Genomic DNA, 13,488 nt, shown 5'->3' with positions numbered 1-13,488 from the left:
TCTTTATACAAGCAATTTTTGAAACGTCAATGGAACGAACAATGGGAAAAACACTTCCTGATCCAGAACCGTTGAGCTCTCTGTAAAATTATGTATAACCCCCTCATACTACGTGTTGGCTGTGTGGGTGTGTTGAGGATTTATTGATGTATTAAAGGTTTCTGCAGTACCTTAGTTTGGATGTTGACCTGGGCTGCCTTGCTCATAAGCAGGGCTGCCATGTCGGCGTGGCCCTCCTGGGAGGCCAGATGGAGTGGGGTGACTCCCTGCTTGGTCAGGATGTTGGTCTCGGCTCCGTACTGCAGCAGCACGGTGGCGATGTCCATCTGGTTCTTCTTAGCCGCGATGTGGAGCGGAGTGTAGCCGTTCTGATTCATGAGGACAGGGGAGACACTGCTGTCACTGCTCAATGTTAATGGCTGGAAACCTCTGGAACTAACATAAACAGCCTGGGAGTCCAACACAAGCCGACATGAATAGTTCAAATCAAATAAGCATATAAGCATCCATTTTTAGGCCTTTATTGACAGGACAGCTGAAGAAATGAAAGGGGAGAGAGAGGAGGAATGACATGCAGCAAAGGGCCACAGGTCTGAGTCGAACCCCAGCCCGCTGCGCTGAGGAGTTAACCTCTATATATGGGCACCCTCTCTACCGACTGAGCTATCCGGGCGCCCGGTACTTAAGTTTTACCTTTGAAGTTTCAAATTTTAAGATGCATTATGAAGTACTTCTTCTCCACACAGAAGGACAGTTACAGAGGGACATTTTTTACTATTCACTCCACTACATTTGTCTGACAGCTTTAGTTACTTTGCCGTTTCAGACCATTTATAAAAATTATAATTAACTAATAAAACATTATGTATTAATACAGGTTAAGCTATATCAAGTTTGTAACGTAAGCTCCACCTTTACCATCCGCAACGCTAAGGTGATGAACACATTAGAGCATAAATAATCATTCAATCAAAAATAATATAATATACAGTACATTATTATGAAATGTCATTCTGCACAGTGAGTACTTTCACTTTTGGTACTTCAAGTATATAATTAATACTAATACTTTTGTACTTTTACTCAAGTAGGATTTTGAAAGCAGGACCGGAGTAACGGAGTATTTCTACACTGTGGTATTATTACTTTTACTCAAGTAAAGGTCTAACTGATTCTAGTGCCATATAAGTATGTTTTTTCAGCATGGTTGTAACACACTAAAGTACACATCTTACCCAGTCATTTGGACTAGTATTACAGGAAAAGGCTGGCTGTATTTTCACTGTCAACAAATCACGTTGTGCAGCGCACAAGTATTGAGTGTGTATTAAAGCCTGCATTATCTTCTTCCTCTGTGCCATAGAGCTCCATTGTTTGTTAAAACTCATCAGTGAGCCACACTGTTGCACTGGCCGATGAAAACACACACATACACACACACTGTAGTTTACTTTGACTCAATCCTGCTGCCCCAAATCCTCACTACAGCACCAAATGTGTGTTAATCCTCCGCTGAAAATAGTCCCCAACAAATGGCCTTCCTTTCTGTTTGAGTTGCACTGTTAAAAACTACAGCAAGCAGCTGTTTTAGGAAATTAGCGGTATTAAAAATGAAACTGCAGTATATTTGACAAGAAAAAAAGGTTCATTCTTGAACTTGGAAACAGTAGTTTGACAAAGTTTCTTTTTCCAGGGCTGTATCCGAAATCCCACACTAACATGCTATTTAGTAGCTACAGCAAACAGCATGTGAGGTTTTTTAGTATGTCCGAAACCTTAGTATGAAACCAATTGTATGGGAATTAAATATCCCACAATGCGGGGAGGTCGGCAGGGGTTACCATGGTTCCGCGTCTTCAACGGCAAGGAGGCTATCAGGAAGTGACGTTGAAAATTACAGCTCTGTGCGTCTGAAAAGAGCCACGCTGCTGTTTATTTACACAAAAGTATGTTGAACGATAGTATACATATTGAGTATGTGGTGCAGAGTATGAGAATTCGGACGCAACCCAGGACTTTTAACCTCATCTCATGGTCTTCTTCAGCAAATGGTGTTTGCTGAACGCTCAGTTGTCATCACTTGAGCTAAATGTGGAGCTTCGGTCCAATGATAACAGGTGAGAAATCCATGCTGCCTCATTTTCCATGTTGGATTTTTTTCCCTCTGCCTCAGCACAGTGTCTACAGCTCTGTGCGGTGGACTCTCACCTTGGCCATGGTGTGGGGGGACGCTCCTTTGTCCAAAAGCAGGAGCGCCACCTTCTGGTTATCGTAATGTGCTGCGACATGGAGCGGGGTGAGGCCATTCTGTAAGGAATGGATGGTGAGCGCACATGGATTAAACAGCAGTTAGTGCACCACACACATGCGCACGCACGCACGCACGCATGCACGCACGCACGCACGCACGCACACACACACACACACACACACACACACACACACACACACACAGGCAGACATACGCGCACATTCACGCACACACACACACACACACTATTAATAGGAAGTGTTAAATGGGATAAGACTGTAGGTTGAGATGAATTACAGTTATATTAGACAGCAAAAGCTGGTCATAGTCATAGTTAATCCAAATAAAGGAATTATTTTATTCAAACTAGCCGTACCAGTGCTCCTGTAGTCAACGTAACCTTTATACAGAAAAATAGCAACACACATTTAAAAACGTTTTCCATTTACATGCAGGGATTTAGAGAGTGGACATGATTTTAATCATGTTAAATGTTAAATTAAATGTTTTTGTGTACAATCTATGCGTATGGTATACCATACGCATAGATTGTACACTAAAACATTTAAATAGAAGGTTTTTATTTTGGATGCATACCTTTCCAGCATAATCCGCAGGAGCATGACGCTGCAGCAGAAGTTTGGCTACATCTAGGCTTCCGTACTTGGAGGCCACATGCAGGGGAGTAAAACCTTTCTGTGGAGAGAAACAGCCAGAGAAGGGAGGTTAAGAAATGTGTTCAAAGACAGTAAATATAAAATATATATATATACTCAGGTTATTGGTCCCTATGATCTCCCTCTACATGAATATATTCATTATTTACATACTGTAAGACACAAGCAAGCTATTTATATATTTTTTTAGACTAATCTCAGCCATATGCTATAAGACTCATTTATGAGACCCAACAAATGCATTTGGGGATATATACATTTACATTAACATATATCCATACATATTATCATTGCATACATCATGAGGCCCTGAGGGACCACTCTAGTTGTTGAGCAACATGGGGAATAGTTCATTTGACTAAAATTGTTTTATACAAGTATTGTTAGATACAAAATAAAACTAAAATCATCTTAAGGGTTCCTGGGACAATCAGGTAGGATTCCCTGAGGCCAAATGGGTGTCTGTTTTATTAGTGACATAAAGCAATACAGCTGGCTGACATGCTGATGCAATTCTAGGTAACCTTAAACCACAAATTTGAAATAAAGTCCTTTAACTTTCACAAAGAAACCAGCAGAGGGGGCACTTTACTATTGAGATATACAGAACTGGAACTGACAGAAACCACATGACCAGTGGGTTAATGAGCCAGCCCTGCCCATGGCTGGAGCAATCCTTTGTTTGTCAAACCCTGGATTATATATGATGTAACAGGTGATGGAGAGGAGAGGGAGAGGGTCTCCTTACACTGAGACATGGAAACATCACAACAGTCTAAGCAAATCAAGGATAAGGACTATTGTGAACCCGCTTGGATAGATGGAGAGTGTTACCCTTGCATAACAACAACTTTTCCTGATTTGGTTTCCATAGCGACAGCCACACCCTTCCTCCCCAGAGAGACGTCGAGGGTAGGAGAGAGGAGAACCACTGAGCCCTGACACATATAGTGCACCGCAAAGGACTTTGTCCCACTATTAATAGTGTATGAACACATTAAAGGGCAATTCTGTCCCAGACTGGATGCAAAGTGAAGGTCTGGCCTGTGCAGACTCCTCTGGTAAACACCTCCACAGTGATAATCATAAATCACTTGACTGCGTTCAGCCTTCATGCACAATTCAGAGGAAAGCAGCAGATTTACAGCCACATCAATCTTTCATTAAAAGTGGGTCAAACCAACAGAGAGCTGCACATACAGTCATACTGTAATGTTATCACCATGGGATCAGCACTAAAAGGCATAAATGCACTTACAATCTCCTCCTTCATCTCTACATCTGGTATTAAAAGTAGCTGCTAATGCTCATTTGTTCCAACCTTCTAAGATATTAAGATTAGCGGTACTATCGAGTTGTTTTGTTGAAAAAATAGTTTGTTTTTATAATACACAGCAATAATTGCTATTTCAACTTGGGTTTAAATCACCACACTAAAAAGCAGTACAGAAAAAGTGACCACCTTACTGTTTGTCTTTTTTGGGAGGATTAGCAGAGGTTATCATACGAGGCTAGCAATTCCTATTGTTTGTAAAGTGTACAGTAGGCTAATGTTATCAGCTAAAGGCTAACTGCATTCAGGAGTGCTGTTCAGTCTGAGTCCAGAGTTTGCCCCTGTGGTTAAAGCAAGACCATGTTCGGAAGAATAACATATTCTTCAATTTACAAATGAAAAGCTGAATTCACGAGCAGTAAAGATAGCCTAGCTTAGCATAAAGACTGGATACAGGGAGAAACCGCAAACATGGCTCTTTTCAAAATTAAGAAATAGTTTGTCAAGAAATGCCAGCATCCCTAAAACCCAAACATGTTGTTTGTACATTTCTGTTGGTGTGCAGATTAAGCAAATTAAATACAACATTAATCAATACACATAAAACTAACGCTAACATGCTGGTAGGTGTCTTTTTTTAAAACTTTGGGCAGAGCCATACTAGCTGTTGTGCTTGCAGTCTTCATGTTCAAGTTCAAGTTTTAGTTTATTGACATTATGTACATTAACAAAATACAATTGTACGTTTCAATGCAACAAAATGCATCTGCCCTGGCTCTCTCAGCCATTACAACTATATATATATATATATATATATATATATATATATATATATATATATATATATATATATATATATGCTAAGCTAGGCTAACGATGTTGAGTGTATCCCCCACATGGCTAGGAGGCATGGCTGCCATTGTTTCTGGACATCATCAAATGAAATAATGAAATCCTCAATGCGTAATACTCCTGGAATGTTTCTAGGAGTTAGTTATTGTGCAGGTAGTTACATTTAAAGAAAAAACATGTCCACATCTCCACTCACCTTGGTGGCCAGTGAGTGTGAAGCTCCAGCCTCGAGAAGGACAGAGGCCGTCTCCACCTGACCCTCCCTGGCCGAGATGTGGAGGGGGGTGTAGCCGTTGGTTGTGGCAGCATCAGGATGGGCCATGTGCTGCAGAAGCAGCTGCACAATCTCGGTTTTTCCCAGACGGGACGCAATGTGGAGGGGAGTCTGGTCCTCCTGTAGACAGCCCAGCGGAATATGAATGAAAACTTAATATTACAAAACTGTAGCATAGGCCTGTATAGCTGTAACAATTCCAAATTTTGATGTACGAATAATTGTCTCAGAAATAATTGTGATTAACAATATAATTGTCTCTTTCAGTCCAATTTAATAATATGTATTACTTTAAACAAATTAAAGTTTTAAATGAATTCCAGGATACATTTTGTTAAATATCACCGTTATGGGACCCATATGAGGTAATAACACAAATACACAGCCTATGAAGTAAACCATGCCTCTTTTTTATCATAAAATAATTTCTCTTACTGAATGTTGCTGTTGCTATGAATGTGTATAGGGTCAAGTGCCAACAACTAACAATTGAAATAATAATACAAATATATAGTCCGACCAATAATCACTTAATAATAATTATAGATATGCCTAATTACAATTAGGCATATCTAATCAAAATCACAAAATCAGCAATTACCAGTCATACCCCCTTAAGACCTTAGCTAATGTTAGTTGCTGTTAAACAAATAAACTGCGAGTATGTAAAAAATGAGACAACTATGTAATAACTCTTACAGGCCTAGTAGCATATTCTGCATGTTGGCAAAATATTAGTAGGCTACTGAGTGTTCCCTGGTGTGCTACTACAGATAACAGCAGTCTCACCCGTGCCCTGGCGTCCACCATCGCTCCGTTCCTCAGCAGACATCGGACCACCTCCACCTGGCCTGCCCTGGCTGCCATGTGTAACGCTGTTTCACCGCGCTGCACACACAACATTCGCCAACATACGGGTCAGCAGAGTCAATACACACATATTTACCTGAAATAGCTAGCTGACGTCACTGTAATATTTCCAGACATGTTTCTCCCTTTAAAAAAACAAGAGTACAATTGCCATTGTAATTGTGATTGACTTGATTCCCATCACTCACAATATTGCTGACGTCAGGCGAGGCGCCGTTCTGCAGCAGCAGCAGGACGATGTTCAGGTGACCCATGAAGGCTGCTACGTGGATAGGAGTCAAACCAGACTGGACACAGGAAAGGAAGCAGACGCGGAACAATAGCATGAAATATTAGTCATTTAGAATTTACTCAAAGAGAGCTTATCAAACGTATTAATATGCAAATAGAACATCATGTCATCTGGCAATTTCTATCCATTTCTGACCAGCCAATAACTTCTTTCCCTAGAATGTTAGGGCATTTACAAACGTTTGTTGATGTTTGCTTAACTGTGTTGCCAGATCTCGCAAGAGTTTGTTCCTGAAACGGAAACAGGTCTGGAACAAAGTTAATTTTCTCCTGATATGTCTTTAAGAATGTTCGGGAGATATGTGGCTTGCGAAAAACGGGTCCAATATATATTTTGGGGCGAAAGGATCGGCCATAATCTGTGTTCACGTTCACTTCTCCCATTAGAATCAATGCACTCAGGACCTGCCGCTAGTCTCCTAAAGAGGCGTGGGGGTGGCCAAACCCACGGGACACAGATACAGGAAACTAGTCTGAGTTGGGATGTCTCGTTTCAAAACCGTCTCTGATAAAACTAACCTTTCCTAAATTCAATACACTCAGGTTTTTTTGCTACAGCCTTATTTGGTCTGGTATAAGAGTAGCTTCTGTTTTAAGTTAGCTAACGTATTGCTGTAAAAAGGATAGTACTGAGACAGTTTGCTAACGTTATGAGTATTTGTGCTACTCTGTTTTAGCAATTATCATTATCCCTTATTATCTATCATAGTGGCTGCTGTTTAGCTAAGTGTACACACTGTGGTATACTGTTAAGGTTTGTCTGCTAAGGTTAGCTTAAGTCAAGTTTAGCACTGTGTTTTTGAAACAACTTGACAAAAAGGTTAATATGAAATTTAATTTCAAAGAGTATGAGTTTGGATTAAACCTAAACTATCATTAGCATTCGGTAGCTACTACTATCTGCGGTAGAACACCTCTCTTGTATGACTGTAAGGTAAAGCCAGAGCCCATCTGGAAAAGCCCAATAGGTTCAAAGAAACATTTGGGCTGATTTCAGTTTCACTCAGGTGTGTGACATACCTCTGTAATGGCCTGGATAGAGGCTCCATATTTTACCAGCAGCTCCATCACTTTCACTCGGTTCTTCTTACAGGCTATGTGCAGCGGAGTGAAGCCGTTCTGTTGGGGAAATGTGACACACACACACACACACACACACACACAAAAACACACACACACACACACACACACACATAGACAGAGTAGAGGATGAACCCAGAAAATAGTTAACATAATTAAATCTTAGTCTTTAGAGCCCACTCAGTCTATGTATATAGCTTGACTAATCTGTCATTTTGACTTGTATCTTTACCAGCGCCCTGGCGTTGGGGTTGGCCCTCTTGTCCAGCAGCAGTTTGGTGACTCTGTAGTGGCCGCAGTGAGCTGCCACATGTAACGCTGTCAAGTAGTCCAGCGTGACATCGTCAACAGGAGCCTTGTGCTGCAGAAGGTGTTTGACACATTCGACGTGGTCGCCTTGTGCCGCCATGTGAAGAGGAGACAGCCCATTCTAAAATGTGAAAGAGAGGTCATTTAGTTTGATGGAGATAGATGGAAGGAGGGGAAGTTTGAGGAATGACTGTGGCTGTGAATACGACACTACTGCATCTTAGACCATTGCTGTGGGTGTACATGAAACCATGATTGCTGTAAGAACCGTTTAAAAGTGTAAGTGTGCTAACACCTAGTTAGTAACTAGTTGACTGAGCGTTTTCTCAGGAGCAAGTGGAAAATCAAAGCAGGGCAAAAATAATTGTCACAGGTGCAAAAATCTTACTTTCAAGAACCCTTATTTCACATTCAAGTTCTTCTTTATGTGTTGTATCTTGTTATCTAGCACCACTAACGTTGATCAATACATCCAGGAGTCACCTGGATTTAGTAGTAGGTAATAGTTCTTGACCGCACCATGAAGACGTTCAAAACCTAATGAACCACATCCTGATACAGTCTATATATACAATGTTTTACTTCTCACTTGATTTATTACCTTAGTAAACATTTTCATAATGAGTTTATGGTCTTAATCACTAGTTTCAAGACTTTTCCTCATTATCATTTAGCTTAGCACAGCGCCATTGCAACCATAAACAACACTGGCTGGGCCGCGTCATCCTCCCTAGCTCCATGCTCTCGTCCAAAAAACAAGATGGCGACGGACAAATTGCCAAACATGAGGCTTCAAAACAGCAGTCCACAAACCAAAGGGTGATGTCATGGATGCTACGTCCATTATTTTTACAGTCTATGCATGTGACACACCTTGGTCCTGGCCAGCAAGGGTGCACCTCTCTCCAGCAGGATCTCCACAGCTGTATCATGTCCACTCCGGGCAGCACAGTGTAGGGGAGTCAGACCATCCTACGGAACACACAACCACAGAAACGTATTCATAGTCATTCAATACATACTGTCACTGACTTTTAACTAAGTTAGTCTGGATGTGAGGTCAAAGGCTCACCTGAAAAAATCTGTTTCTATAACAGAGCAAGGTTACTCCCAACACGCAGGTGTATCCAGTGACTAACCCAGGCTGGATGTAGTTTGTATTGGTCAGAATCAAATACAGCTAATAGCATGACTGTCGTGCTAGTTGGCCCCCATCCAAAGTCCCCCTTCCCAGTGTGATGCTTAACTTAATCCACTGACCCGCGGAGCTGAGCTGAAAACAACAGCATTTAGCTCATATTCACATCTGTTGTTACTAATGGAGATAATAATAATGAGCTTGTCATTTTTTTGCTCCTGTGGATATAATAGCAGAAACATCTGCATCGAGAATATTCCATCAGTTATAGCAGCAAGTGTGGAGGAATGGACTTGAGGAGAAGAAGCATATTGTGCTGTGGTCTTGAGATAAATTCCCTTCTACAATTCACAACTAGATTACACTACCATTGTTTGCTTCTCATGATACTCACCCTTGTTTTAGCATCAATCTGAGAGCCACGGTCCAGTAACAGGCCAACCATGTTAGTGTTGCCACGCTTGGACGCCACATGAAGAGGAGTAATCCCATTCTACAGGGGAGAGAAAAATAACTTTAAGTGGCCTGCATTTTGGCTTAGTTAGTTAAATAATTTTTAATTTCTGAGTATTCGTTAAAACTAAAGGTTACTGAAAATGAAATTTCATAGTTAAATAAAATCACCTTTAAAATATATACAGTGCATTATTATTATTTCAAAATAAAATATATTTGTGTTCGTTATCTTGTTCTCAAGAATTGAACCAGTCAAGTCTGAAATGATCTCAAACTGGAGGATGGTGTGCCTAATACAGACAAAGGACGAGTGCATTCTGTCAAACCTTTTAACCACATATACAGGATTTACAATCTCTGCAATCTCATTTTTAGCCACACAAGCAATCCCCTGAGGATTAGGAGAGTGCAAGGTGAGAAAAAAAGCTGTTATTATCCACACTGCTCACAATGCCTAAAAATAGGACATCTAAATTTGTTTTCTGGATGATATTAAAGGGACAAATACCCAACTGAAAACCCAGAAATTAAAGTAAACAATGTGTACTGCTGAGTTAGGTGTGAGGCCAGATGAAGAATTTACACCATGGAGGTGCAGTGTGAGCATTTAAATAACATAATCATTTAAATTGCGCTTCTGTGTCAGCACAAGGAAAACGTGAGCCGTCAGGTTTTTCCCTGCCTTGTCTTTGAAATTATTGTCAGCCTCAATAACTCTGCAGAAGGTCATGATGAAATCAAGGCCAAGCATCTAAAAGAAGTTGCATCTCCTATAAGCCACTAACTCAAGTCCTCTCAGTCTATTTAAAAAACCGGGGTCATCCCAAAAGACCAAAAAATAGCAAAGGTCATAAAAAAGCTAGTATGCAAAATTGTTAAAACACCTGAATGATAACCGTTTCCTGTATACACACCAACATGGATTTTGACAAAATCACATACTGTACATGGTTCTTTTGCAATTTATAGACAAAATCTCCACAGCTTTGGACAATAATATGTTCACAATTTATATATTATATTATTAATATTTGTATATATTATATATTTATATATATACTATAATTTCATTTGCAAACTTCAAAGTAATGGCTTTCAGGATGTTATCAATTGGCTAAGTGACTACCTTTATAATAGTGATCAATATGTATCTATAAAAGGTTGTATATTGTAACAGAATGAAGCTTTATTGTGGAGTGCCTCAAAGATTAATTCTTGGGCCACTTATATTTCTCATCTATATGTAAATGACCTTGCGTGGATGTCTGATTCTGCATTACCCATACTGTTCGCTGATGATACCAATATTGTCATATCACAAGGAAGCTTTGGCTCCTTGATCACAGAAGCCAAAATTATTTTATTAGAAATAACCCCTTGAGATGAACTCATCTCATTTTCAAGGGGGTCCTCAACAACATATAAGTACAATACAAACATATTTAGAACATATTTCTTAACATACAAAAAGACCCATAACAACACCACTCAAGCACACACACACACACACACACACACACACACACACACACACACACACACACACACACACACACACACACACACACACACACACAAAACATTTGTATTGTACAATGTATTTCACAACTTCTTTTAATGAACCCTGATGTCAATTCATCGAACCAATGGAAATTCATCTTCCCTATAATCTCATAACTCTTGGACAATATGCCATAAAATAGAGAGGACCAGCACTTTGCAATTTCCAAATCCAAATTTAGAGATTTATAGATATTAAACCTAATAGCTGATAGCACTGAGATTCAGGAGCCAACAATATTGTGCAGAAGTGTTCTTGTAGAATTTTAATGTCTTCCAATGCGCTTACAGAGCAAAATAACAGTGCTTATTAGCATGGAATCTTACCCTTGCTGTGAAGTCGACTGCTGCCCCTCGGTTCAGCAGGAGTGTGGCCACATTGACGTTGCCATAGTGGGCAGCGATATGCAGGGGGGTGAATCCACTCTGCAAGAGAAACAGGAAAGATACAGACACACAGAGAGTAGGACAGAGGTCAGACAATAGCCTTTACTTCATGCCCTTAAACTTTCAATTGTCTCTTGATCTTTAGTCTTCCCAGCATGCATCACAGATGAAAAAAACTAAACTGATGCAAAGAAAAAAAATCAATTATTTTGAAATATTCAAGTCGGAATATGTAGCACCCATACACACAACCCAAAACCCCAAAACACACTCAGAAACGTCACTTCCATGCAGATTATCAACCACGGAAACAAACGTAAAAGAAGGGCTTTCCTAGTTTTCAAAAAACAATTTGAAATGAAAAGGACAAAAACTGAAACGAACAAATAGATGTACAGTATGCATAGAAACTCATCAAGATTGACATTAAAATTGACAAACAATATAAGCTACCCAAACAACACCAAATCATAGTAAACTCATAAAGTGGCACATAACGAGAAGGGTACATTTCTGATCAACACCAAAGTGCACTATGTTTACTGTACGTCAAGGAAGTATTAGAGTTAGCAATGAGAAATATATGAGAAAAGTTAGAGATTGCAGAGCAGTTTGGAGCAGATTCTTGCCTTACCTTGCCATTCTGTAAGTGTGGTCCGATTTAATGTGAAAAAGTTGTTTATAAAAGTGTGAAGAATACAGTGACTAACGTGATGGTTTAAAAACTTTACACAGTCAAAAGCTTAGAATGGTGCAAACTAAGGTAGCGTGGATGCAACATGCTATTCAATGCCAAGTCTTTGGCCAAGCAGGTACAGTAAGACCTTAAAGCTTTATAGACTTCCCATGTCATTATTAATTAGCATTGTTGTAGTAGTAAAGAGTAAAAGTCAAATACAAGTAATTTAAAGATGTATATAAAAGCATGCATTTGAAATACTTGATCAGGAAAAAGTCTTGTATAGAAGACCAGGACTGCCAATATTTAAATGAAATCATTTTATCAATTTCAATTGTCAATTTGTATGTGCATTATTAACGTAAGAAAAAAAAATACTATTTGCAACATTAACATGTTTAAAATGCATAATTACTGCCAAAATGGACATGGAACATTCTACTGATAAATAATTTTCAGTTTACTCAAAAGCAAAACACGGCCATATTGACATTGCATGAAATGGACTATTCATTTAATTTCATTTTAAATGGCAGACAATGTGCAATCTAAACATGAAGTTTAATTTAAATTAATTTAAATGTTATTTTCTGATGTTTTGGCATTGATAATTGCTGTTATTATGGTCATTGTTATTATGGAAGGATCCTCCCAGACGTCCTTTGTGAAATTTGTGAAAGTCAACAAAATGGACACCATTTCATATTAACTTCATTTGCTCTGGTTTCTGGAAAGATTTAAACAAAATGTCCAGTTTGCATTTTCAAGATTTACGTAGGTTTCAAATTGCTTGCCTATTTGAAAATGAAAACAAAAGTCAAGTTTACATTAAACTTTAATATCATTGTGGCTGTGTCATTCTTTTGTGTACACAAAAAAATACTGGTCTTTGCTTTGACAGTATGCATTTTGAACATGAATTAAAGATCTGATTTTTTTCAGTTTTTCATGCACAAACAAATAGAAAATATTTAAATTTGATTAATTGATTTCATTTCTATTTGGCACCACTGGACTTCCATACTGAAGGAAATAAATTGTATGCTATAATTTTACCAATACTGTTTCAAACTAAGCAGTTCATAGTGCATCTATAAAAATCATGCAACATGACAAACAGACAAAATTACAACACAGACTATTAAACAATATCAATTGATAAATGTTCCAAAAAAGCATCAAAAATATTCATCAAATCAACCCTTGCAGGAGATGTAATAATTTCAAATAAATCAATAGATGTTTTGAGCGTCAGATATGAAAAAAACAAAGAAAAGGGGCTTCCTCAGCTGGTGACAATATGAGTCTAAACTTGGGAGAAAAAAATGAAAATGCATACAGACAGCGTATGAATAAATAAAATCTTAATCCAAAAACTAAAGATAAGCAGT

General features: G+C 38.9%; 1 protein-coding gene across 16 annotated transcripts in view; it reads right to left on the bottom strand.

The window, feature by feature from the left end:
- Nucleotides 1-13,488, bottom strand: part of ank2b (ankyrin 2b, neuronal) — a 171,309-nt gene that overhangs the window by 56,715 nt on the left and 101,106 nt on the right. For 11 of the 16 annotated variants that reach the window (XM_039821740.1, XM_039821745.1, XM_039821738.1 and 8 more), the window contains exons 8-19: nucleotides 12,053-12,061; nucleotides 11,359-11,457; nucleotides 9,410-9,508; nucleotides 8,751-8,849; nucleotides 7,801-7,998; nucleotides 7,509-7,607; nucleotides 6,386-6,484; nucleotides 6,117-6,215; nucleotides 5,250-5,447; nucleotides 2,849-2,947; nucleotides 2,209-2,307; nucleotides 171-368 (exon numbers count right to left, since the gene is read on the bottom strand). In XM_039821740.1, coding sequence (XP_039677674.1) covers nucleotides 171-368; nucleotides 2,209-2,307; nucleotides 2,849-2,947; nucleotides 5,250-5,447; nucleotides 6,117-6,215; nucleotides 6,386-6,484; nucleotides 7,509-7,607; nucleotides 7,801-7,998; nucleotides 8,751-8,849; nucleotides 9,410-9,508; nucleotides 11,359-11,457; nucleotides 12,053-12,061 — 1,395 coding nt within the window. The remainder of the gene's footprint in view (nucleotides 1-170; nucleotides 369-2,208; nucleotides 2,308-2,848; nucleotides 2,948-5,249; nucleotides 5,448-6,116; nucleotides 6,216-6,385; nucleotides 6,485-7,508; nucleotides 7,608-7,800; nucleotides 7,999-8,750; nucleotides 8,850-9,409; nucleotides 9,509-11,358; nucleotides 11,458-12,052; nucleotides 12,062-13,488) is intronic. The other 5 variants (XM_039821742.1, XM_039821754.1, XM_039821744.1 and 2 more) reach the window with 1 other exon arrangement.

The sequence above is a fragment of the Perca fluviatilis genome, chromosome 14, assembly GCF_010015445.1.
Source record: "Perca fluviatilis chromosome 14, GENO_Pfluv_1.0, whole genome shotgun sequence".
In the NCBI taxonomy this organism is placed as follows: Eukaryota; Metazoa; Chordata; class Actinopteri; order Perciformes; family Percidae; genus Perca; species Perca fluviatilis.
Note: the sequence above shows the minus strand (reverse complement) of the source record. Positions and strands in the feature narration are given on the sequence as shown.